The sequence below is a fragment of the Kwoniella bestiolae genome, chromosome 1 (assembly GCF_000512585.2).
Source record: "Kwoniella bestiolae CBS 10118 chromosome 1, complete sequence".
In the NCBI taxonomy this organism is placed as follows: domain Eukaryota; kingdom Fungi; phylum Basidiomycota; class Tremellomycetes; order Tremellales; family Cryptococcaceae; genus Kwoniella; species Kwoniella bestiolae.
Window position 1 is genome coordinate 7,554,932 of NC_089241.1, and position 24,284 is coordinate 7,579,215.

At 47.6% G+C, this 24,284-nt stretch overlaps 7 protein-coding genes across 7 annotated transcripts; 4 read left to right on the plus strand and 3 right to left on the minus strand.

Annotated features, from left to right (window-relative positions):
• Positions 1 to 296: 296 nt before the first annotated feature.
• Positions 297 to 6,502, minus strand: I302_102837 (uncharacterized protein; the record flags this gene model as incomplete). Its single annotated transcript, XM_065869570.1, has 7 exons — positions 297 to 1,214; positions 1,280 to 1,873; positions 1,950 to 2,200; positions 2,274 to 2,900; positions 3,027 to 3,223; positions 3,328 to 5,894; positions 5,978 to 6,502. 7 exons carry the CDS (start codon positions 6,500 to 6,502, stop codon positions 297 to 299), a joined length of 5,679 nt encoding a protein of 1,892 aa, XP_065725642.1.
• An 833-nt stretch (positions 6,503 to 7,335) lies between these two features.
• On the plus strand, positions 7,336 to 8,234 carry I302_102838 (uncharacterized protein; the record flags this gene model as incomplete). Its single annotated transcript, XM_019188207.1, has 6 exons — positions 7,336 to 7,362; positions 7,429 to 7,456; positions 7,526 to 7,551; positions 7,609 to 7,686; positions 7,764 to 7,790; positions 7,848 to 8,234. The coding sequence occupies 6 exons, from the start codon at positions 7,336 to 7,338 to the stop codon at positions 8,232 to 8,234; spliced, it is 573 nt and encodes a 190-aa protein (XP_019051085.1).
• Positions 8,235 to 8,573: 339 nt separating this feature from the next.
• I302_102839 (uncharacterized protein) lies at positions 8,574 to 13,851 on the minus strand (the record flags this gene model as incomplete). Its single annotated transcript, XM_065869571.1, has 9 exons — positions 8,574 to 8,986; positions 9,094 to 9,394; positions 9,464 to 9,646; positions 9,716 to 9,884; positions 9,945 to 10,215; positions 10,291 to 10,483; positions 10,550 to 11,120; positions 11,207 to 11,688; positions 11,746 to 13,851. 9 exons carry the CDS (start codon positions 13,849 to 13,851, stop codon positions 8,574 to 8,576), a joined length of 4,689 nt encoding a protein of 1,562 aa, XP_065725643.1.
• A 522-nt stretch (positions 13,852 to 14,373) lies between these two features.
• On the plus strand, positions 14,374 to 15,672 carry I302_102840 (uncharacterized protein; the record flags this gene model as incomplete). The annotated part of the gene is made up of 6 exons (XM_019188209.1): positions 14,374 to 14,404; positions 14,474 to 14,565; positions 14,649 to 14,927; positions 15,023 to 15,122; positions 15,184 to 15,444; positions 15,506 to 15,672. The coding sequence occupies 6 exons, from the start codon at positions 14,374 to 14,376 to the stop codon at positions 15,670 to 15,672; spliced, it is 930 nt and encodes a 309-aa protein (XP_019051087.1).
• Positions 15,673 to 16,575: 903 nt separating this feature from the next.
• On the plus strand, positions 16,576 to 19,030 carry I302_102841 (uncharacterized protein; the record flags this gene model as incomplete). Its single annotated transcript, XM_019188210.1, has 7 exons — positions 16,576 to 17,183; positions 17,324 to 17,429; positions 17,490 to 17,583; positions 17,651 to 17,801; positions 17,878 to 18,451; positions 18,633 to 18,741; positions 18,852 to 19,030. The coding sequence occupies 7 exons, from the start codon at positions 16,576 to 16,578 to the stop codon at positions 19,028 to 19,030; spliced, it is 1,821 nt and encodes a 606-aa protein (XP_019051088.1).
• Positions 19,031 to 19,292: 262 nt separating this feature from the next.
• I302_102842 (uncharacterized protein) lies at positions 19,293 to 20,084 on the minus strand (the record flags this gene model as incomplete). The annotated part of the gene is made up of 1 exon (XM_019188211.1): positions 19,293 to 20,084. One exon carries the CDS (start codon positions 20,082 to 20,084, stop codon positions 19,293 to 19,295), a length of 792 nt encoding a protein of 263 aa, XP_019051089.1.
• A 2,367-nt stretch (positions 20,085 to 22,451) lies between these two features.
• On the plus strand, positions 22,452 to 23,986 carry I302_102843 (uncharacterized protein; the record flags this gene model as incomplete). Its single annotated transcript, XM_019188212.1, has 2 exons — positions 22,452 to 23,419; positions 23,503 to 23,986. 2 exons carry the CDS (start codon positions 22,452 to 22,454, stop codon positions 23,984 to 23,986), a joined length of 1,452 nt encoding a protein of 483 aa, XP_019051090.1.
• Between the last annotated feature and the right edge of the window lie 298 nt (positions 23,987 to 24,284).

A 24,284-nucleotide genomic window follows, 5' to 3' on the forward strand; every position in this document is an offset into this window, starting at 1 on the left:
TCACATCTTCCATCTGCATACTCTATGTGTTATGTCGCTGCGACTTGCTCAGTCTCTCAACTGTAGCCTCTTCGGCTCGAATGTCGAACAAAGCAGATGTCATAGACCATTGGAGAATGATGCAAATGGTGATGATACATGATCCCATGATACTGATGTACAAACAGACCAAATACTAAACTAAACTATACAAGATGTATACGGAAACAGTCGTTTAGTCCATCAGCCGAGAATTCATTATCGTTTTTGATTGTCCTCATCCATCGTAACGTATCAAGACATAATCATACTCTACTTCATCTCCTCTCCTCTGTCTTTCCTCCTTCCTCAGGATCAGCCATCCTAGCCTCAGGTACCTCCAAAGGCGACTCCATACTAAACATCATCATAGGCGTATCTGTCCCAGCTCTGTCTCTATCATTATCTGACACAGATAAATTTGGTGAATGGGTAAGGTCAATCCCCCCTCTCTCAGGATGAGGACTAAACCCATCAGACTTGAGTTGCGAATGTGTCTCTTCAATCTCACTTGATCTTCTAAACTGAACGTGGTATTTGGGGTTCAAAAGATCATTGGCGGAATTCGACTTTCTCATCCCGTTAGACTGGTTGTTGAGGGTTGATCGGTTCAATTGATCACTCGTACTCGGTTTTCTCCTCTCTTCAGAATTCGCGTCTGTATCTGATGTTGGAGGTTCGTCGCTCGATCGTCTGATCATCTCTGGCAATTCCACCGGACTGGTAACCTCGCTCCTTCCACTCCGACTTGCTTCCTCGCCATCGACCGAATGTGAAATGGGAGATGGAGAAAGTGGAGGTGGAGAAGAGGAAGAGGGACCATCGGGAATCTCCAATTTCGGTACCTCCCTTTCTGTCTCCCCAGACTGCCTATTAACGTCCTTAACGACACCCACAACAGTATCCTCCCTCAAACTCCTAGCTGCAGCTTGGAGCGCAACGTGTCTTACCACTTTCCATTCCCTATCTTCCCGTTCGCCCTCGTGTTCTAGCACTCTGATCCATAATTTCAATTTGGTCAAATTCAATCTATCATTGCGGATCTTATGTGCAAGAGAGGGAATGGAGGATGAGATCTTGTCTCGGGTGGATCGTTGGAAGGGAGTGAGGAGTGAGATATTTCGTGTAAGAAGGAGCGATGAGGATAGGGATGATTCGATAGGGAGGCATTTCTGGCGGAGGGTATTGAGGTGGTCCTACGTTCGATATAGCACAAATTAGCATCCCGTTCATTGGACTGGTCTCAGCGAGAGTCACTCACGTAGATCAGAGAAACTCGCGAGGTATGTACATGTCTTTTCTCCCTTACCACCTCTTTCTCCTGTACCATCTCACTAGAAGTGGAAGGTCTATTCGATCCAGCCTCACCCCGTCCAGCAGCCAACTCAGCTTTCACCACACCGAAAACTTCCTCCAACTGTTCACCCTCATGAACAACCTGATTGGGCTCATCAACATCCACGTTGACATTCCCATTCCCATTTCTCACCTTGACCTTCCCACTGGACATACTAGAATTGGCGTTGGTAATATCGATCAAGCCTAATCCCTTCTCATTATCATTTCCACTCAGAGCCGAACTAGATTCACCGAAGAAAGCCTTCCTACCACTTCCGCCAGGTGTGGCATTCCCTCCTTCAGCTCTCAATTCCCGCTTGTGTGACGCAGCAGCCGCAGCACCAGCTAAGACGACCTGATCTTTCCTCATGGTCGGTCCCTTCATCTTCAGATTAACAGTCTTGAAAGTCGACGCGTAGTTCATCAAGCTTATCCATTCATTCATCTCGTACTCGTCTGACGATTGCAGGAGGTATTGACGAGATTGAGGCATGACGAATCGGAATGTGTTGGGGTACTAAAAGCACAACCAAGCGTTAGTTGCTCCTCATCGGCTGTCCAATATGGTGTATGTGGAAGCCGAGAAGACTTACAGCACTGAAAGTCCGATCATATACAGCCACGCAATCTTTCAGCGAGAAGACCTCGTCGGGTTTAAAAGTCGTTTGGCGAGGTAGTAACAATTGTCCAGACTTGTTATCTGTATCTTGTAATGATTGGATCTGTTCGAGTAAAGTTAGGGCCCATGTGGGATCTTTGAAGAACAGGAGTTGCGACGAGGTGAGGATGACACTCCATGATTTCCATTTTCGGGAGGCTTTCTTAGACGATTGGTCTGATTCGTCTAGTAGTGAGGATAGACAATCAGCATTACGTCGCCTTGAGTAAACAGTCCACGCAAAGGACTGCGCACTTACCCTTCCTAGACAGCAGTCCAACTTTGACAACCCTCAAAACCAGATCCTCCAACTTCTGATCCCTCGCCCCGACGGTATTCCTCCTACTGGGCGTCGTCAATTTCCCCGCCACCTTCATCGACGGCGCAGCGATATAAGACGGTATAATCAGATTATTGGCATTTGCAAAGGCCTGACACAGTTGATCGAGGTTCAGAAAAGGTCGAGTACCAAGGTACGAGAATGGATTATCCACCGATATCTGATTCTCTACATTTACTCGTAACGTTCCTAATAGTCCGCGAATGATCATGTGATATACGTCTATTTTGGCTTTACCACTTGGCATTGGGGTCGTACTGGCCACGGAGGAGGGAAGGGCGATATGATTGAAATTGGGTGTGGAAGGTCCGAAGGTCGATGAGGAGCTTTCATAGCCTGATGATCTCTTTAGATCGGTGTCGTCCTCTATGAATACGAACGGGGTGTATGTGATATTATCGAAGAATGCTTCTAGTACTATGGGCGATACCCCTTCCATGCGGGTGTTACGGACATAGTCGACCTTGGTCATTTTGTTTTTGTTGGATTTGTTGAATGCGTCGGTGTGAAGCATCATCATGGAGAAGGCTAGGACGTAGGTGTTGTCTGGAAACCACAGGCAAGATTAATACGCCTTCTCGTGTCAGATAGTCAATGAGATATTATGTGTAGGTCCGACTCATATCGTCACAAGTTATTTGTCGCTAAGAAAGGTAGATATAGATGACTCACCCTTATGTCCAAACAGTCCAGGCTCACACTCCTCATACCTCTTCGAAAACGCTTCAATGACCCTATCGATCTGTTGGGTTTCCTTAGGCAAACTCATATGCATCAGGAGTCTTCGAAGCGCAACATCAAGGGCATTATGGGTGAAGTCGAAAGTTGAAAGGTAAAGTTGTAATGCTTCGGTGTGGAAGTCATCCCCGCTAATCATGATAACAACAGGACAATCAGCTTCGAGCCCCTTTCCTCCACAGATTTCAATTGTCTACGACAGCAAAAACCAGTACGCAGTATACGATGGACCCACCTCGACGCAAGTACATTAGCAATCTCGTCCCTCGACACACTGTCAACAACCCTATCCAACCAAGCCTTGGGCGTCTCTTCATCCTGCCTTTGAGAAACCTGCTTGATCATCGAATTTGACATCGCGGTGATACTTCCAGTCGAAGGTCGGGGACTAGTGCCCGGACTCAAAAAGCCATTAGTATTTGATCCGGACGTATCTTCCCATCCCACAACCCCAGTGGAGGAAGACATTGAACCGCTCGATCTAGCCGGCAAAGGGAAGAGCGAAGACGAAGTTTTAGGGGATGAAGGACCGGAGGAACCTGAGCCGAATAACCCATTGGATATCCTATGTATTGTTCCGGGACGTCTACGAGGTGGGGTAGCAGCGATGGGGAAAAGGTTCGGAGAAGATGGTCGGGGAGGCGCGAAGTGGTACGCGGTAGGAGCGAGGGATATGGTCGATGCTCGAACTCTATTCTTTCGTTGGGCTTTGGTCTCCTGGGTATTCGATCCGGATCCGAGGGACGCAATGGAGGGTGTGAAAGATGTTCTGGGCGATCGAGTCTGTTCTTCCGCGCCGCCAGGTCCAGGTCGGACATTATCGTCGCCTATGGACCTACCTCTGAACGCACCAGATGAAGCCATCGAGGAAGATGAGGTGGAAGGTCTCATCCTCTGGCTTCTACCCATTTCACCCGCCGGGCCCGAGGGAATATTTCCAAATTCGTCGATCTCCGCTCCAGAGTTGTAGGTCCCCTTTCCTAGAAGACTACTACTCCTACTCCTATTGGTCGATTTCGAGAAAACACTTTTCATCCTACCTAGTATCGCTGAATTACCAGAATTGGATCTTTCGCCTAATTTGGGTCTTGAAGGCGTTCGAGGCGAGGCAGATAGGGATAATGATGGAGATTGGCTATTAGGTGTAGTAGGTCGAGGTAATGGTAAGTGAGGGTTGGAAGATTGAGGGACAAGTTTCTGAGGTGGAAGAGGTGCGTCGGACCATGATCTGACTCTACCTTCTCTGAATGTTGGTGGAGCCTTTAAGGGTGCTTGAGTGGGTGGTAAGCTTTGTTCAGGGAGGGGATCGAGTGGAGATGAGATAGATGATCTAGAAGAATTGTGTCGTTCAGCTCCATCCATCCATGGTCTCCGTCCAGGACCCCAATTACTCCCTTCAGCTTCGGGCGTACTGAACAGAACTTCCGCTTCTTCCTTCTCGCTTTGAGGGGTTGATACCCACGGTCCACTGCCAGGTATGAAAGGTGATATGGGATCGTGAGCGGGGAGGTTCAAGGATGATTCGGACGATTGAGCTGTTATGTTCCGCATCCCGGCATTGGGAATTGCCATAGGAACCACTTGTACAGAGAGCGGCTCAGACTCGTCATCAGTCGTTCTGGCCGAGGACCGTCGTGTGAAAATACTGGATATTTTGCTTGGGCCGGGTGCAGGCAGTGGGGCAGCTGTGGAAGGTGAGAGCTTTTGCTGAGACCTTCTCGGAGTAGGTTGTTGGGATCCCGGGATGGAATCTCCATTTCTCGGCGGCTCAAGACTTTCTCTGCTGTGCCCTTGAGTCTGCTGCTCGGCAGTGATATCTCCTGGACCATCACCAGGTAAGGTACCATCCCCGCCTTGAGCTTTCATCTGAGCCTCGGAAGTCTTCCGTCTGACAGTCTTCCTTACTCCCAGCCATTCCAGCACTCCACCAGATTTACTAGCGCTCTCACTCAAACCACTGTTGCTTTGTTCAGGTGCAGGCAATGGTTCCTCCATTTTCGCATTTTGCGGTATGGGAGGTGATCTACCAAAGAATCCAGATAGACTCCTAGCTCTTCGAACAACCTTTCTCTTCTCTTCTTGTTGCTGGGGTGATTCATCTGGCTTCTCAGGTAGACCATCAGGTTCCACAAAAGCTATCTTTGGTATTGGACTGGGAGTACGCGAGGGGAAGGGAGAAGATACAGATTGAGGTTTTGAGGGGACAGGTGGAGGAGGAGGAGATTCGGTGTTGGGTCTTGAAGAGGGTAATAATGCTGAGGGTAAACCCAGACCTATCCTTGATCCTGCGACAGGGGTAGTATTCGGGTTGGGGGAATTACTATGCGATCGTTTACTCTGGGTTGAAGGTATGGGTGGTACTCTTGAATGTCCAGTTGCAGACCTGCTTCTTCTCTGAGTTAGTAGCGGTTTCTTCGGTGTCTTGGACAATTTCCTCGGACTACTTGGAGTGACTACTATACCTCGAGGTAATTCAGGTGGTTTCATGGAAGAAGAAGAATTTTTGGAAGGTAAGGGTGGTAAGGGACGGTCGAAATCTACTGGAATGGGAGGTTGGGATTTATCTATCTGTAGAGATAGGACTCTGGCCGAGGGGGAGTACGATGAAGATGGTCTTGATGAGGTGCGCGGGTGGATATCAGGTCTCTGATGATTTTTCAAGGACGAGGAGGATGATCTAGGAGTAGCGGTTTTGGGAGGTATTGAGGATGGGTCAGGGGGTGAAAAGGGGTCGCGATCGCTTGCTGTGCGTGAGAACGTTCGTTGGCGGATTAAGGAAGGTTGGGGGTGGAACTGGTGGGGCTTTATAAGGGTTGGCTAAATCGTTAGCAGTCAGTCTTATGAAGAGAACGGACGACTCTTGCAAGAAGATTGAACAGACTCACCGTCTCTTCTCCATCCATATTCACTTTCACCGTCCGTTCAGACGTAGATCTCGGAGTCTGCTGATTACTCCCACTCCCACCCAGATCCTGCATCCTCATAACTTCAAACTCCTCATTCTCGCCCTTTGATTTCCTCTTCTTCTTCTTCACCGTCTTCTCAGGATCTCCATCTATAGTCAAGAGTTCCTCCTCATCTTTACCGTGTCTGTCTTCCTCGAAAGACTCCCTTCCTTTACCTTTCTCATTGCTGACTACCTTCTCCAAGTGCACCTCCTCCCTATTAGACCTGATACTACTGGTGCTCCTCCTACGATCCTTCTTCGTTGGCGAAGCAGTATCATTGGAGCTACTGCTACCGGTGATGATACTCGGCGAACCGAGGCCGAGGCCAAACCATGATCTCCTTTTCACAGATTTCGAAGTACTTGGTGGAGTCGCGGGAGGGGGATCAGGTATAGGTCGGGTGGGAACCAATGGCTTAGGACGGGGTTGAGAAGGTCCAGCTTCTGCGTCGGAAGTGTCCATGTTGACCGAGATCTATTGGGTGGAGATAATTGTCGAAGTCATTGAATGGTAATGGAGATATTGTCTCTGCCTATATGTGATACATTGGATTACTTTGTCGATGCTTGGTTGTGTCTTCGGATTCGTCTATGATGCTGTTTTCGTGATCTATGCCTTTCTATCTTGTGCTACTGAGGTAACGACGAGATGGTTATGAATTGATTTTTGCATTCGTGGTACGAGAGTGATATATGAGTGGTGGTTGTTGCGCGTCCGTCGGTCGATCCCGTATCCCGTAGTTAGTTACATAAAAGACAAAGAACAGGTGGTAGACCTGTCAATCCGTGTATCACTGTGTCATCAACCAAATAGTGAAATACGAATGCTCTTCATGTTCATATTGTTGTTACGCCGTTGCATCGCATCTCATCTCATCTCGCTGTTTGCATGCATCAGACTGTCCCATCACACTGCACTGCGAGAACACTGCCATCAATTATTGATTATTCCACCTCCGTATCTCACGGTGTCATTATACTGTAACCACGTGCAACAACAAAAGGCCTGGACTCTTACATGATATGTGTCAACGTCATGAGATTGAGGGTAACAAGCTTGATCCTGATACCAAAATCCCAGATGATGAATGATTACGTTATCAACCAGATCCAGATCCGAGTCGAGTTGGTAATCCGTCGGAATAGATGGCCAAGATAACCGAAGATGAAGGTCATGGATGGATCCAGGTAAGATTACTTTATCTACCTGCATCTCGCATCATTCTTTCTAGATAACTCACTCTGAAGCTCTGAACTATTCACAGAGGGGGTGTGTAAGTAGGGTGGCAAGTCAACATGGCGTGTCTCAAATTCCTGCAAAAGGTGAGCTACCTCAACGCAGTACTTCTGTTACTTCTGTACTTGTACATCAGCTGACATGGTCCGCAGGCGTGGTCAACGACCTTATCCAAAGGCGGTATGTCCGATATGATCAGCAACCCGTAACGAGATTACTGATGATTGACCGCATGCCGGCTACATACAGGTCACGACTCCAACGTACTTTCATCGGTGAGCTATACACCACATCAGTGAGAAAATAGCTCATGAGCCTGTGACCCAACGCAGCTCCGTCTCATCGAAGCTAGACCAAAGCACTTGAAAGGTGTATTCAAGATTGAGTCGAAACACCTGAACAACCATGGGGTGGGTGATACCATCAAAGTCCATTAGGTTAGAACTGACTCGACCACTGTCTACTATACTCTGATATCATGAGATAGACGATCCACGGCGGAGTGATCCTCTCAGTAAGTCCCCAACCATCCAAAAACAATACAGCTATACCTGTACTGACATTCACAAAGCTCACAGACACCCTAACCTCTCTATCCCTCTCCACCCTCGGTTTTCCCCCACCAACAGGCGTATCAGTAAACATTTCCACCGAATTTGTCCGACCAGGTGGAAAAGAGGGCGATAACCTGATATGTATAGGTACTGTCGAGCAGTGTGGACGTAACCTCGCTTATACGCGGTGCGAGTTTTACACTCCCAAGTCATTGTCATCCACTTCTACAGTTACCGATCCAGCAGCTGTAGCAGGGGGAGAAGAAGGGGGGATTGGTAAATTGGTGGCTTATGGGAGCCAAACGAAGTTTATGGGTGGGTGGAGTAGGCAGACTGGGTTTAGTGAGGATGGGGTGGAGGAGGTGGGATCAGGCCTGGACGGAGGAGAGAAAGCAAAGTTATAGATTAGATTGATCAACCTTTGTCTGAGGGTTTGTAAAGCAGACTGAACCCTTTCAGTGGATCGCGTGATGATTGTGAAAGTCACGACGTGCTACTATATAGAACGTTGATGATGATCACGGATTCCTCTTCAGAATGTATATAGGATAGAACATGGGAATATCTCACATGTAATCTAGAATACAATATATACGTATAGATCTAAATCAAAGACAACATGATGATATGCTATATACAATAACCATAATTCATAAAGAATCGTCAACAAAGTAACACATAATGATGCTAGGTATACAAAAGCGTGAAAATGACAATGATCATTGGTATCCCACACGAATCACTCATCCCAAAAGCATCTCCACATCCTCTCCTTCGCCCTTCCCACTCCCACTCCCACTATCATTAGAATCCTTCTTCTCCATCGTGACCCCTCCCAGTCCCCCTTCCCGCAATTCATTCGAATCATTCTTCTCCACCAACACCCCTCTCGTCACCTCATCCTGAAGACCTTTCTTCTCCAGAACTGCTCCTCCACCTCCAACCTTGCCCTCATCTCTCTGCGAATCTGTCTTTTCTCTCTTCACGCTGAAATCCAACCGGGTCTGCCCCTTACTCCCCACTTTGAGTCCCTTACCCAACCTCCTCGCTCTGACCCGTTTCTTGTTAGCCAACGATAATGTCAGACGGGCAATTTCGTACAACTGATGAAGACGAGCTTTAACAGTAGATTTGAGAGTCCCATTCGATTGGTCAGCTATGATCGTAAAGGTGACAGCATCAGCATAAAACCCAAGGCGAGAATGGAAGCAACAAGCAGTCAACCTCAAAATAATTGAGTAGTGATAGCCAACCCCCACTCACATATCAAATCCCTAATCCTCCTCAACCCTTCCCGAACCCTCTCAATCTCACATTCCATCATAATATCCTTTATTGACTTATTCCCAAAAGCCCCTGTCGTGGCGGTATCTCCAAAATCCATACCCAATTCTTCAAGGAGAGTATCGATATCTGACACCGAGCCATAAAGGAACGTGATCAGGTGATTTATCTCGTACCAATCCGGTTCGGTCTTATCGTCGGTTTGAGGATCTATGATGATTGAGAGGTTCCCGATTGATGAGAGTAAATAAGGGATTGGAGGAACTGATGGGGTTTTATCCTGCCAATCGAACGTATTAGTGTTGCTCCTATTGGGCGTGCAGATGGACCATAGATGGGATGGACTCACCATCTGCTCCACCTTGATCAAAGTTCCGGGTAAGAGCCATTCAACAGCCAACCACCTGTATATCAACCTACACTCCCTACTCTTCTGAGCGAGTGAATCAAGGATCGCTACTTTCACAGCGTTTGTGTAGATAGCAGACGATGTCACGATTGATCGAGCGATAGTATGAACGAATCGATTCACCTGTTCAGAATCACAATCAGCTAATTGGCTGCGAGGAGCAGGCGGAGCCATGGACAAAGCTGGACTTACATCATCAGCATCACTGAACAGGCGGATCAAGAGGACTTGTACAGTATCGTTTATCGTGCGCTTCAGGGCTGAAGAGGTGGTATTGTCGATAGAAAGTAGAAGAAGGATGGGTATCCATTGCAGATCAGTAGTCGCATCGATGGATCCAGTCTCCTTTTCGCCCTTTGATCTGTGAATGAGACTATGAGCAACTTGGTATGTACACATCAGGTACCTCATCTACACTCACTTGTTGACAGTCACAAGTATTCGACACACCATCCCACAAGCTTCTTCCCTCCCTGTCGTCACACCTTTCCCATTATCAACCTGATCTATCTCCACCTTGGAAGCCAAAGTAGACAGGATCGACCTGCGTGCACCCAGATCACATAAGAGCTTTATTCCAGATTGCAAGAAAGTCTGCACATCCTCCTGCTGCAGGTAATTTTTAGTTTGGACCAAGTCGATAAATCGACTACGGGCAAATGCGGACCAACGAGGATCAGACGAGGAGATAGCTATGTCCACTGAACTTTAGCATACACGCTCCAATCCGTTTGATTTGTCGGTATAACGAGTATATGAAAACCCACCATTGACGAATAACTCATTTGCCAACTCCCTCTTCCCATTCTCAACAAAGCTCAACACACCTGACGAAACGATATTACCCAGACTCTCCAGATCGGGATCAGGCAGTTGAGTCATCTCGCAGATCAACTGGAGTATAGGATCCTCCGAGGCAATTTTAAAGGGAATGACCTTCATTTGATCCTTGATATCAGGCTGAATACCAAAATCAGCTGACTCGTCCCTATCAAAAAAGTGAAGCGAGACATTAAAATAACTGACTCGTAATGGATCAACTTCCCAGAACCCCTCCCAGTCCAATCCCTCCTTCTCAGCAGGAGTAACCATAATACTAGCCTTCGCATCCCTTATCAAACCCTCATCTACCCCCACTCCACCCCGCCTAAGCGAATCCACCAGATCATTGAAATTTCTTTCCTCCTCCTGAGCCAAACTTAGATCTCCCTCTAACCCAAATGAGTGATCCAGATCCACATCCATCTCATCCAACGAGCCACCATCCTCATCATCATCCAAATCAGAAAGCGGTGAATCACTCCCACTATCAGGCGTAGGATAGGCTCCACTACTCCGACGATCTTTGAGGAACTCATCAATATCTTTGTTCTTTTTAATCCCTCTTACTATCTTCGCAAATTCCTTATTCTCAAGCTTCTGTATCTCAAGTTTCTCAGCTTGGGCGAACCGTTCTATAGCTTCCAATTTTGCTTTTCGTCGTGCGGCTTTTTCGCTCTCGATCTTGGCTTTGCGAAGTTGTTGGCGCGAGAGGATGGCAGATTTCATATTGGGTTTGATAGGTGACTTGACGATGGGTTTGGACGAGGCGATATTACTGTATTAGCAGTCAGTCAGCTTCTGGATAATCCATGCCCACACTACAACATAAGTGACAGCAAAGAGATGCGGTACGATACTCACTCAAAGAATCCATCCAGGTCACCTCCCCCATCCTCTTCCTCCCTCTCATCCCCATTACCCCCACCCACCAGATCTTTCAACCCATCTTCCAACTGCCTTTCCCTCTCCCTCTCCTCCTCCTTCTCTTTCTCTTCCTGTGCGCGCTGCTCTTCGAAAAACTGATCGTACCTCTCGGAGATATTCCGGCGTTTGCGCGATTCAGTAGGTGAGGAAGAAGGGTGGGGTCGTTTTTGGGATGATCGAGGGGTGGTAGGTGGAGATGCACGAGTTTGAGAGGAAGAAGGGAGTTTGGTTTGAAGAATTGAGGACTGCTTGGTAGGACTTTTATGGACCGGGTTTGAGGGTGATAATGCTAGAGCTGGATTCGAAGGTATCTCTTCCTTCAATGCATTTGACCCATCTTCAACCGTATGCTCGTCCGAACCTTTCGCAGAGCCCTCATCATCACTCGCGGCCCAATCGAAATCGGCAAAATCGGCAAGCTGTCACGCAGATCAACACGTATTTCTCAGATACACATTGAGATGGAGGTTACGCACTATATCCTCGATATCGACTTTGGTCTCTGCATCGACGTCTGTCTCCTTCTCCTTTTCCTGATCCTTCTCCTTCTCCTCAGATTTTGGCGAATCAGCGTTATCTTTCTTCGGAGTGATTACGCCAGAAACGGGCGTCTCATCCCCAAATAATCTAGGAAACGGTCTACCTTTGATCGGGCTGGCACTAAGCGATTTAACAGGGGAAGGTTTATATGAACTTTCCTTCTGGTCACTTCTCTTATTCTTTGAAGAGGGGGACGAAGAGGGACTAGAAAGGGGAGTAAGTGAGGAGGAGGTCGAACTTGACGTTCTTGAAATGATTCCGTTCTGTTGATTCTGAGGGGTGGTGTTCGGTTTGATAGGTGCATGTTTGGAGGTAGAAGTATGGTTGGGAGGAACTTTATTTGATGACGCTTTCTGGGAAGAAGTGATATTTCTTCGTTTCTCCTTCTTCTCCTTATCATCCCTCTTCTTCGACCCTCCAGCAGAATGGGTACTTTCCGTTCTAGGCCAATCATTCATATCAGCGTCGATGGCAGGTAAAGTATATGCACCAGGTTTAGGTCTTTCTCTCGATGGTTTTCGAGTCTGCTCTGTACCAGGTTGAAGATGGATATGTGGTCGATATGGCAGTTCTTCCTCGTTATGCTTGGGAGGAAAGTGCTTGGACTTGACTGGTGAATGGGTAGGTCTGGATGGGCCAGCCTCAGAATTGGGTCTAGGTACGAAGAAGTTCTGAGGGGTGGTTTTGATGAGATTTTGTTGGGTGAGAGGCTTTGTAGGAGTTTTGGGTCTGATGTGTGCGTTCGTCGATGTTGCCTCAGATTGAGCAGGAGGATGTGTCTGCTTTGACTGTGATGATGAAGCGATGGTAGGCTTTGGAGGTGACTCAGCAACCGAAGGAAGAGGGATGGTTTTCTTCAATGGCGATTCATTCTTCACTCTATTCTGTGATCCTGAACCAGACCCAGATGATAAAGCTAAAGATTCCCTTGAAATTGACCTCTTCATCTTCATAGGCTCCCAATTCATACGAGACATAGGTGTAGTCGTTCGAATCCTTGAGGGAGAGCCCTCTTGAGATTTGGCCTTTGTATTTTCATTGAGTGGTCTCTGCCTTTCTCTCTCCGCTATTCTCGCTTCCCATTCAGCCGTCGAACCGGGTCTAGTCATCACAGGTTGCGCGATCATCTTCTTTTGCTTTCCGGGGGAAGATGATATGGCCCTTTCCGATTTGATGATGGAAGATGAGCGTTGATTGGATGGGAGGTTTATAGAGTTAGAGGAGGTTGATTTGGCTAATCTGCGTTTGGGGAAGGTAGTGGGTTGTGAAGAGGACGAGGACATTTTGGATGAAGTACGAGCATTATCTGTTGTGTTGTTCACACTGAGATTGCCGTCATTGATGGGATGGAGTGGTTTAGGGTGGACCACAGGTGAGGTTGATGCCGAAGAGTTGAAACGTATATCGATAGCTTCGTGTCTATGTAGTCCTCTTGAAGTGCTTGGTTTATTCGGCGAGAGGTATGGACTTTTGGTTCGAAGTGATTGACTAGATGATGATCTTCCATTTTGAGGGTGAGGGTTTAGTGGTGTTGATTTTGAATATCCAGGATGGAAGGAAGGTGATCTCTTATTGCTATTTCCATTTACCATCTCAGGCTTATATCTTCCTTTCCCCTTTCCCTTATCTCTCGAAGATATAGGTACACCATTCTTATCTACCATGATGATAGGTCCGGAACTACTCCCCTGCGATACTGCTCTATTCATCTCCTCCTCCTCATCCGTATCTGTCAAAGTCAAATCTATAGGTTCGGTCTGCTTTCCTTTTCCTTTGTCTCGTTTGTTTATGGTCAAATCAATAGCTTCAGAGGGGCGGTAGGTAGACGACCTTCTGATCCTAGATTGAGATCGGGGTTGGGAAGAAGAGGATTGGGATCTGGCTGCTTGAGAGCTAGTGGATCTGGACAAACCAGCTTCGACTACAGCGTGGGGTTGTGAAGCTCTACCGAGGTTGGTTGAGTGGTTGGAAGGTGATTTTTCTATATGTTGATAAGGTGAGAAGGGGTAAGGTGATCTCGACGGTCCAGGTGGACCTGACATGGTTGTTCCCTCTCCTCGTAGGATGATTACGTTGAATAGGGTCGAACAGGGAGATGCACCAACATCACGAATATCACGAATATCACGAATGTGGTTGACTGGACTGGACTACAACTAAACATCGAAATAAATCAACGATAACTCATCTCACTCCCTCCACCCTCGTGTCTTCCTCGTGAAACATCAGACCGAAGACTACGCGACTAACCTTTGTGCCAAGTGCCACATGAAGGGGTTATCCGATAAATCCGAATATACGAGAATGAGTGGCAAATAGAAAATAGGAAATACACCCGCATGTAGGGCTTGCCATGACTATGACGCAATTATACAGTGAACTGGCAGTAAGCAGTAACGAGGTCAAGTGAAGGAAAGTAAACTTACCTAGCTGGGATACAACATCATCACATATCAAAGAGACATCTTTCCATATCTCACTTTCATATTTATCATTGTACATTCCTATAACATCAACCTCATCTTATAACTTACATCCCCAGCCTAGCACCAATCACCACCACCATGTCTTACGCATCTGTAGCCAGCCACAACAGTAAGTTAACCATGTACTCATACTTCTTCTCACGCGACCTGTACTGATATTCATGGTGGTACCTTCCAGTCCCATTCGGTGAAATGCCAAAACCCGACCAAAACCTTGCCGAAGGTCACTTCTCAGGTGAGACCGAGGCTCACAACAATGTCGACTCGAAGGTGAGTCACTCTCCTTCTAATCCCTTCCCTTCTCTTTTTCTTGTATCAGGCAGAGCGCTGACAATCTGTCTTCTAACACATAGGTAAACGTCCTCCCAGCCGGTTCAGACCCCAATCATCCCGATATTGAACCCACTCAACCAACCGCACCCATCAGCGTAGAACTTCACCCTGCACCAGAGTACGAGCCATCCACTTCTGAGAGTGCTCCCAAACCTCTTCCCACTCCTACGAAGAACAGCGTAGACTTGCCAGAGAGCGGAGCAGAGTTTGAGAAGAAGGCTGAAAAGGCCGAGAAGAAGGTCAAGGAGGTTGAGAAGAAGGCTGAGAAGAAGGGACACGAGTACAGCAAGAAAGCTAAGGTCAGTTTATTGCCCTTCCATTCACGGTGTTCAGCTGTCCTGGCATGTAGTCTCTTCTTAGTGACTGATGGCTGATTTTTGGGTGCAAACTATAGGACGAACTTCACAAAGCTGAATCTGCCCTTGGTCCATACTGGGACAAGACCAAGGACGTCGTCCTTAGACCTGGTACTCTCGGTGGTCTTTTGGGTGTTGGTAAGTTAGCTTTCGGGATCGCGAAGTCGTAATTAGACAGCTAACGTGTGTCGCTTTACAGTTAACGTTGGTATCCTCGGTACCGCTGGTTACTTCGCCTACACCCGAAAAGATCAACCATGGGACAGACGAATCGTCGGTGGTGTCGCTGCTGGTATTGCTGGTCTGTTCGGTGCTGAAGGTTACCTCGCCGAATCGTACCTCCAAACTCCCGAGGGAAAGAAGGAAGCCGAAAGAGCTAAAGCTGAGGGATCTAAATTCTACCTCCAAGCCAAGGAAGTCATCTTACGACCTCAAGTCGCTGGTGGTCTTGTTGGTGCTGGTGGGTTCAGCTCTCTCTCAAAACAGATGCATAAGAACGATATACTGATGATCTGTGATAGTAAACGTCGCTATCCTCGGTGCTGTCGGTTACTTCAGTTACAAGAACTGGAACCAACCATGGGACAGACGAACTGTATCTGCCGTCACTGTTGGTTTATTAGGTCTCTCAGGCTTGGAAGGTTACGCTGGTAAAGTCTACGCGGACAAGGAGCTCCCCAAGCACTAAGGGAAGGATAGTAGGGATATTTCGTTGAGATTTGTTTTGTTCTTTCTCTCTTTCTTATACTTTGATGCGTTTATACGTTGATACGTTGATTCAAAATATATATACATACACACCACCAATCATAATACATGTATCAATATGACAGGGGAATGTCTCTATAATATGAGATGATTTTACTTTTACTCGAATCGGGAGATCTGCGAATTGGATGGAAAGTTTGTTCTTTTCGAGTGTGCCTGAATCAGTCGCCCGTCGTACAGATGAGCTCGTGACTTGAATGGCTCACGAGAAGGATAGGTGAATATGGAATTGAATGTAAATATGGAATGATCGTTCGAATTCATCTTACTCTCCACTATCTACACCTTGCGACTCTCTCAAGCATCTCCAACACATCTTCATCTCCATCTCGTTCTCAGCGGTTGATCCGATTCACTTTTCATTTTTCTGATCTCAACCGATCGCTCGCTCGACAACCCTCCTCCGACGCGCTCGGATCCATCATCCATCATTCACCGCGTATTCCCTCTTCATCTGCTACAAGTTACTGTACTCAACTCAACCTACAGTATAAAGCGTGTTTTGCATCACACAGATCACCTTTTACCACTTAGCTCTCCAGTCTGGATGTATCAGTGACGCTAGGTGCTTGTTTCATCTCAAAGATAGAAATTAGAATACAAGAAACATATATAATAACAAGCCAAGCCAAGACAAAGAAAAGGCAAAGAAGAGGATCTGATTGGACTGGATTGGTCAAGACATTAAGACATCGAATCATTCAACCTGACTACTTGACCTTCCTTTGTCTTCGATCATTATATACCATCACGCTCATTACGCTCATCCCATCTTCTCTTCCCTACGCGTCCATAATACCCCCTAAATCCTACACTCACCACCATGCCCTCAGTCCTACCCAACTTCCTCCAAGGCGAACCACCCAGATCACCCCACGTCGAGCGAAACAACTTCTTCACCTCGTGGGTAAACGGTTCAACCTCACCAACGCATTCACCGCACTACCATCAACTCCAACATAACACCAGCACCAACACCTCGCAAGGCACCCGACAATTCCTCAGACCTACCAGGCGAGATGTACTCTTGTGTTTATTGACACTTTCATTCTCCTACCTCCTCTTCTCAACGCCAAGCTCAACTTCCACCCAGCCCGTCCACCTCTCCAACACCTCGAAAGGGGGAAAATACGGTATACCAAATTGGTTGTTCCCCTCTTCCTCTTCCTCCCATTCTTCCTCGGGAGTATGTGGGGTAGGAGGGGAAAAGACTTTTGGAGAATCAGTAAAGACCTATGGATTCAGTGCGGGTGTGGATCTAGATCTGGACCTTCCCTCTGGGGAGGAGAGCGGACAGTCGTGGGATGGTGGAGAAGAACAACAGGAGGATGACGAGTTGCAGGGATTGACGACGGAGCTAAAGGCCCATGCGCCTGGTTGGACTGTTATGGAGAGGTTGTATATCTATAATGGGAGTTTTTACGCTGTGACGTGAGTTTACTTGTCCATCCTATTTATATGCCAAGAAGAGAAAGTATCGGACAGGTGGACAGGCTGGCTGGGTTTGAAGTCGTACTAGGCGTGACTCATAAGGAAGATACAAGATCTGATATTTGTCCTGCACCCCACAGCGACGACCCCACCCAATGGCCTGAACTTCGCATGATGACCTCGACAGGTCTTCCTGCGAACAGTGATCCTGGGAATTCACAAGCTAGAGAACCGAAAGGTGACGAGGTGGGTAATCCATATCGTCTCTGGTTTCAGAAATATGATTATGCTAAATGCTGGTGCTAGATCATCTTCATCTCACCCTTCGAAGCTATGAAACTCTGGGGTCCGAGGGTATGGAAGATGGACGGTATGACCTTCTTGTTCAACGATGGCCAGTGTGAGCTCCATTTCATCTTCTTCACGTCACTTGGAAGAAACGATAGCTCATGATGGCTCATAATCAGTCATCGACCATTATTACCATTTCGCTGCTGAGCTCATGTTGGGCGCTTGGAGAGCTTATTCGTCATTCGATACACATATCTCTGCTAATGGGGAGACGACGTTGCCACCTCCTCAGAGGGTATGGTTCTTGCATCAGGATGTGAGGGAGTGGTGAGTTATAATGCATTCGAACATCGTAGCCCAAGGGAGACAACGGTGGCTGATGGCTGATCATGATGATTCGTAGGCGAGACAAACCCAAATTCAACCCTACACTCCTATACTCCCTCTTCCCATCCATCTCCACGCTCTACCCAGAAGATTGGGCAGATATGAAGAACCAGACTATCTCCTCCGCTCCCAAGGCCTTTGTCCTCGAGCGAGCACTCCTAGCAGACCGATCAGCAGCCTTCAGGGGAGAGTGGACAGGTCCCACAGCTCGGACAGTTGCCTCAGCGTTACATGTGGGTCAAGCTTCCAAATGGTGGTGGGAACCCATCCGAAGGCAGGTATTGAGGTATTCTGGTCTACCCGAATCTATCATCTCAAGGAATCTGGAAGGTCACGGAGCTACCGATCCGACCTCGTTAATTGGACCGGGAGTAGACGTGGTGGAGCCGCTCGCTCCTCCTGGGACTTATACACCGGTCATCACGTATATCTCAAGGCAGAGCTCTAGAAGGAGGTTGACCAAGGAATCGCATGAGGATTTGGTGAAAGCGCTGGAGGAACGGTCGAAGAGATTGGGATGGGAGTTGGTCATTGTTGAGGCGGAGAAGATGTCGAAGGAGGAGCAGTTTGCGCTGGCTGGGAGAACTACCGTGAGTGGATGGTTTGAATCAAGTCACCCTTCCCGGGAAATGCAGTAGTATATCCAATATCGGGCGAGGATCGGTGAGATCACAGATTGAATATTGGCTTGGACACACGAGCAAGCGAACGGATATCAAGAGTCTTTGGGGCGGAATTGGGGACCGTGCTGATAGTACTCTACTACCACAGATCATGCTGGGTGTCCACGGGAATGGTCTGACCCATCTACTCTGGATGCCTGCTACACCTCGAAGCGCTGTGATAGAGATGTTCTTCAAAGGTGGATTTGCGAGGGATTGTGAGTGCAGTCATTTTGTTCTTCGTTCTACCCAATTTTGCTCTTGTAATGATCAACCTCATTCCCTATCTCTTGTGAGGACAATGCTAATCCCCTTGGATTACTTACAGACCAATGGACAGCCCACGCCCTAGGACTAAGGCACTTTGCAGTCCAGCATGACGTCTCGTTCACTGCGCCCAATTTACCCAAGGTGGATTACCCAGAGGGATTCCAGGGCACGAGTATAACGGTCGTTGGGAAGGTGGTAGCGGATTTGATCGAAGATAGGTTGGCGGGGAGGGTATGATCTTGACTAACGGTGGTGTTGACTCATTTTGGGCTCATAAGTCTTCTTTCTCGCATATATAAATTTATTGGAATTACTTTGATACCCTGGACGATCACTTTTGATTTTTAAGTTCGATATGATCCATTGGAGATCAGCTCAGTACGGTCATATAGGTTTCTTCTTCGCCTGTTCAATATTCGATACACCCAACATCTTGGTTCCAACTTTATACCTACATCTAACAATCATGCATGTGCACATACTTCCAACTATAACCTCACTAATCCCTCCTCAATCTCATTAGCTCCAGATCCCTCGCTGCCACCTCACCTTGCAGAACCCTCGACCTCAACTCTTGTTCTCGATTGGCATCTTGTAATTCCCTATTCGTCGTTTCCAAATTTTCGATCCGCCTTTTGTACTCTTCATTTGTCTTTGTTTCGTCCCTCTGGGCAATATGAGTGGGATTGCTAGGTGTGGTTGTATTTGACGGGGCGGGTGAAACTCCCTGGACAGCATAACGAGGCATGACCTCGTATAAAGATTTCAAAGTCTCCCGTACACTGACAGATTGATCGTAGATCCTACGGGCAGTTTCCTTCGTGGTCCTCGTTAACTCGCGCTGACGAGGTTCATAATCCATCAAGTCGGTCTGAATGGCCTTCAGGTTGGAAGTGACGTCGTCCATATCCATATCCATGACCGTACTCATGCTTACATCGTCATGGGTCCTGGGTCTGCCGAGTTGATCCGGAGCGGTGCTGTATCTCGCCGTGTCTGTATCTTGGTTACGAAGCTCACTTCCGATGTCGATATCTCCATAAGAAGCATCCCAGAATGAGAAGGGATGATCCGAGTTGTCCAGTAGATTCGGATTCGATCCTGCAGAATACATGACACTCGGGGAGATCCTGTGGTCGTGGTCGTGATCGTGGTCCCATTCAGCGTTGGGAGACTGGTAATTGCTTCTACTCCCTGAGTCTGACGAGGAGTCACTCTTGGGTGTGTTCTCATTCGTCAGATCAATCGGGTGGACCTCGCTGCCTGGTGCTGCATCGTGAAGAAAAGGCATGGTCAGCGTGCTTGTTCGGGATTCTGTACAACGCGGCGAGGTGAGGTTAGATGAGTTAGTTCCAGTCAGAGTCGGTGGAAGTTGAGGAACAGATGGGTTAATTGTTGCTTCGATTATGCTGTACAGTACTGCTGAAAGGAAAAGTCCCTTTGTTCTTACTTCCCTTGTCATGAGGACATCGCGAAGTGGTACTGTACGTGTCGCAACACTTCGCAAGGGGAAATAGTATGCACTCGTAGATCTGCGTGTTCTCTCACTTAACGAGCTACCAATCCTCGATGAATAAGTATGATGATGCGATTGACAGATTTCAGTCCCAAGCAGCAAAGCATCACGAGCCTGCTCCGATGTCGATGTCACCTTCCGTTGCTCATTCTTGGACCTGATTCGGATTCGGATTCGGATTCGGGCGTCTGTCGTCTGTCGCTGCTGATGCCGCAAAAACATGATTAACCCAAACAAGGTGAGGCTGGTCTGGGATATCTCTGTGTCATATTCCGACTGATACATACAGTTGCAGTATCTTTCCCATTCTGGCTCAGACATGGCGTCGGGTAATAAGCATAAGCAAGAGTTCGAGATTCGTGGACATCATCGCAGGTGTGGCCGAGTCTTCCTTCGCGGATCTGATTCAGTTCATTTTGCTCGTTCAGCCCAGCAGTCCCGGTACCTAACACCATCACGGTCGAGGTACAAATGCGAGGATGAGAAGAGATAACGCCATCGACAGATATCAGAAGAAGACAAAACATCCCAAGTATAGTGCAGTATGCCATTCACGACCTATATAAGGAACCAAGCCACCCACCCAACCTGATGCTTGTGTCAAACCTTGATTCCAGATGTGAAAACCACGTAACAAGGCAACTGAGGCGTTCAGCTGTTCATAGTTCAGCTGTTCAGCTGGGTAGACCATTACATATCATTCGCGTAAGCCTTTCGATTAATCTCCGAAGAGGAACAACCATACACAGGAATTACTTTCTTCGGCTTTCAAGCGGAGGGAGGGGGAAACGGACTAACTCTAATTGTGCTTGTTCACTTTTTTCACAAATTTGACCTAGACCTGCATCCATCCCATTTGAGCATGGAGGGAAGGGAATACAGTATGTACTTGTTCCGAAACCTTTTTGCCTTTTGCCCTTTTTCCCATTTCCAGAATTAACCTCTTTTCCATAGGGAAGGAAACCTTAGCTCCCAGATGTTTTTCAACGGGTCAATTGGAAGAAACCCTTCCCCGCAAATCGGTTCCTGATCAAGATGAAGACGGTCGAACCTGAACCTGACGAGGCTACATACTTAGGGTAATAGAATAGGAAGGATGGAAGCAATGGAGCTTGATAGAGATACTTTTGCCTTTGTCATATCGATATCAACTATCAACTTCTCTCCTCCTACTAGCTCTCTTGATCGTTCGAAACTGTAGGTCGAATACTCCATCTAGCTCAACGATAATATCGCACGCTTCAGTCTTGGCAGTAGACAACAATACAGGCTCAACATCATCAACAGTCCTGGCCTTCGTCACATCACACCTCCCCCTCGCAACAAGTCTGGAAATTGAATCTTGTACCTTCCGTGTGATTCACCCGTCACCTGAAAGCTTCCTCCTGGTGTCTTTCTAGTATTCGTCTTAATCCTCGCGAAGATCTTTTAGTTCTAGACTATCTGGTAGCAAGTTGCTATTTACTGGTCGAACCCGAACAACCCCTCAACGTTTATCGCGTTGACGACTGCAATACATCGGGTTTACTTGAATGTGAAAGTCGGAAGGGAAAAGATCATTCTACTTCGCAAGGTTAAACATACATCAGAGGATTAGCAGCACATATCTCGGGGTCAACAAGGTATTTCATGTTCACTCTCAAGTTACCTTCAACCTTTTGAGTTATCGCTATCGCTGATTCAATCCATCTCATTCTCCAGCGGATGTTCCCCCACTACTGCAAAACCCAAAAGCCAACGACGTGAGACAACCCCCATCTCATTCTCAACTGTTACGACGAGCGATCGAAAGTCAAACCTTGGGAATATTCTGCCTTATCAACCTTGTTCTGATACCTTACGACGTGCCGAGCCGGTGTCCCAATCATTCGTCGTCCTCCTATCAATAAAATACTACTATTGTCGGCGAGGCTGCTGACTAATCGATACATCATCCTCCTCCCGAATTCAGCCGGATAGGATAGTCAGCTTTTCAAGTGACACCTGTGTACGAAGAGTGGAAGCTTTTCCCAAAGAGACACCCAAGAACCCATTTAGAAGGATAAGAAGGATAAGAAGGATATCTGGTATATGTAGTCCAGCCTTTTACGTGATACGACGTACACGAGTCCTTCGCTCCCAAATCCCTACCAAACGTCCACAATGCAAGATACATCCTTGTCCCCGCGTCTTCGACACCTCTTGATCCAGGAGGATCGCTCGACGGGAAGGCTGATCATGCCTACCAGAAGTGACATACGGTCTTCCATCTCTTTGAACGATGGACCATTACCTTCGCCTGGATCAGGAGGAGGATTAGGCTTAGCTTTTCCCAATCCGACCGGCACTCAGAATCATAATCCATTATCACCATCTTCCAGAAATTCATCGCCCGCTCTCTCCCCTACTTCGATATCTTTCGAATCTTCCCCCAATGAAACTAGACGACCAGTACCCTTATCATTACCCCTCGATGCTGCCAGTAGGATATCCTTACCCTCGACGGTATCATCCAATAGACCAACAAGTAGTATATTCTCGCTCCTTAACGGACTGACCGTAGCGGGCTCACCACCCTCCTCAGCATCCTCGATTGGGAGCGGTAACGACCCATCACGTCAAAACAGATCAGATATCTCATCGCCTCGTTCCTCCGTTAGACGAATATCCAAAGCACCCATCTCACCCACCAACGAATATTACCATGCACCCGCACCACATACCGCACCCATCATCACCCATAGACAGTCAATGTACTTTGATTCCAGACCTGTCCAACAACAACCTCAAGCTTACTCACCTGTACATCAAACCTCCTTTATAGATGACGGCGGAAGACCAGGATTATTACGTCGACATTCCTCGCACCCTTATGAATATACTTCATCGTCATCCTCTTCTTCGAGACCTACCACAGCTTATGCGACTGGACCGATCCACGACGCTGATTATATGGCTATGGGAGCGAGGGCGCCCATCTCAAGGACGACAAAAGCTTGTAATGCCTGTAGGAATCGGAAGGTCAGATGCGATGGTGGTGGAGGAGAGATGGGTCCGTGTTCGAGGTGTGTGGAAAGTGGAGCGACCTGTGTGTTTACGGGTGTACAGAAGAAGAGGGGACCTTGTCCTGGGTGAGTGTCGATCAATGCCAATCTGACAATCTCGAATGTCAACGGGAACGAGAGACAACTTGCTAATCCCATACCTACCATAGCACCGCGAGACTATCGATCAGCAAGCCCCGCCGAACATCCAGCCAATCCCAAATATCCTCCCACCGCTCATCCGTAGCATCCTTGCATAGCTACGTAGTAACACCCACGGACGAACAAGCCCCATGGTCCGCGAGGAATTCATACGGTTTCCCACCCTTGCCAACTTTCAAGGAACAGCCGCAACCGGACCCATCAGAATGGTCTTCCGTCGCACCTGGCAAAGCACGACCTTCCGCCTCTATCATCCCCACTCGTCCTCCGAACGGGACGACGGTGTTTTCCTGGTCGAATGTCTCTGAACCGCATGTCGAGATGAACCAGACGGGGATGGGGATGTTTGATAGGGATTATGCGTTGGGTCCTAGGAATTCCATCCACAAGATATCGAACGATGTGCCGCCCCCTCACCATTTGGGTGGGATCGATGAGAGTCAGCCGAGGGCTTTGCCCCCTTTGAGGGTGGCTATAGATCGGAGGGGGTGAGATGAAGGGGAACTTGGGCTGTCGATGGAAGTTTAACTGGTTATAGAGGATCATGGTTTGTCGCTTCAGTGGAACCGTTTCTCAATATCTTATTTACCATGGTTGTATCGATACTATCTTTTAGAGAATATGAACGAATAGATGGAGGTCGTGCAATAGGGTTGAATACTGATCAGATAGCTTGTTGCTAACTTGACGTAAAAGTGTTCAGGTCACAAGATATTCCTGTATTGACATCTCTCACTAAACATCGAGTGAATCTCTGACCAATGCCACTTACCGTATGGGCCTTACAAGA